This window comes from Aplysia californica, unplaced genomic scaffold (assembly GCF_000002075.1).
Source record: "Aplysia californica isolate F4 #8 unplaced genomic scaffold, AplCal3.0 scaffold00030, whole genome shotgun sequence".
Lineage (NCBI taxonomy): Eukaryota > Metazoa > Mollusca > Gastropoda > Aplysiida > Aplysiidae > Aplysia > Aplysia californica.
This window is the reverse complement of record NW_004797300.1, coordinates 228,212-229,584: the sequence shown is the minus strand read 5'-3', so window position 1 is coordinate 229,584 and position 1,373 is coordinate 228,212. Positions and strand designations below refer to the sequence as shown.

General features: G+C 43.1%; 1 protein-coding gene across 1 annotated transcript in view; it reads right to left on the bottom strand.

The window, feature by feature from the left end:
* Nucleotides 1–1,373, bottom strand: part of LOC100533323 (soluble guanylate cyclase subunit) — a gene marked incomplete at its 3' end in the record, with an annotated part of 184,338 nt that overhangs the window by 26,342 nt on the left and 156,623 nt on the right. Inside the window, 1 exon segment of the mRNA NM_001204620.1 lies at nt 118–261. Coding sequence (NP_001191549.1) covers nt 118–261 — 144 coding nt within the window.

The following is a 1,373-nucleotide window of genomic DNA, read 5'->3' as shown; positions in this document are numbered from 1 at the left end:
CCTTACTCACACACACACACAACGCGGCACTACACCCCCTCTCCTCCGCCCCAACACACAGACACACAGACACACTCTCCCACTCACCCACCAACTTAGCTAGCCAACAGCACTGACCTTGATAACGTTCCCGTCATGTGACTTCTCATTTTCAGCGGCTGCCATCATCTTCACAGCCATCCAGGCTATTTGTTGAGCGTGATAGGCACTCCGCCTATGAAGGCCTCCGGCTACGCAGTAGGCGTCGCCTATTGTCTCAATCTGTCAGGAAAATGTGGCGAAAGCAAAAGTTTTGAGTTGTGCGGGACAGAGAGGTGGGGAGGGGGGAGGGAATTATTTGAAAAGATTGGGATTTTATTTAAAGAAGAAGAAGAAGAAGAAGAAGAAGAAGAAGAAGAAGAAGAAGAAGAAGAAGAAGAGGAGGAGGTGGAGGAGGAGGAGGAGGAGGTGAGGTGAACCCGCCCCTTCCTCGAAAAAAAAGGAAATCAAGAGAAAAAAAAAAACAAAAGAAAAAAAAACAACGAAAAACACGAAAAGACAAAAGCAAAAAAAACAAAAGGAGCAACTAACGCAAAAAGCAAAAAACAAAATAATCAAAAACAAAATTTCTTCCAAAACGAAAAAGAAGAGGAAAAAAACAGGAAAAAACCCACAAAAAAATAATTAAAATAACACCTCTTATGACCTACCCTGGGGAACGTTTCGTCTAGCAACGCTTGGCTCCTGCCAATTTAAGAGTTGTGGCTGCTTAGTCGTCCAGCCCCTCACACTCGCCTCCTGGAATTTTATCCGGAGTTCCGAGTGCGACAAGTTCACAAGGAGATTATCTCTGCCGAGTACACAAATCAGAATGATGTTCTCCATAGAATGAATTTCATGTTAAAAATAATATGTCCGGACTCAGTGTGCTTTATGACATGTGTGTATGGGGATGGCTGGGTGTTATTTCTTTACTCTCTCTCTATCTCTCTCTATCTCTCTCTCTCTCTCTCTCTCTCTCTCTCTCTTTCTCTCTCTCTCTCTCTCTTTCTCTCTCTCTCTCTTTTTTTCTCTTTCTCTCTCTATTTATCTATCTATCTATCTATATGTTTCTGTCTCCTTCATCTCTCTCACTCTCACGCACACACACATACCCCCCGCCCTCACTATCTCTTGCCATCTATCTCTCTCTCTCTCTCTCACACACACACACACACATACACACACACAACCACACACACACACACACATACACACACACAAACACACGTACACACACACACACACTTTCTCTCTCTCTCTCTTTCTCTTTTAATTTGTCTCTCTACATTATCTGTCTATCATTCTCTACAACTCACTTTCTTTCTTTCTCTTCCTTTCTCTCTCCTTCTCTT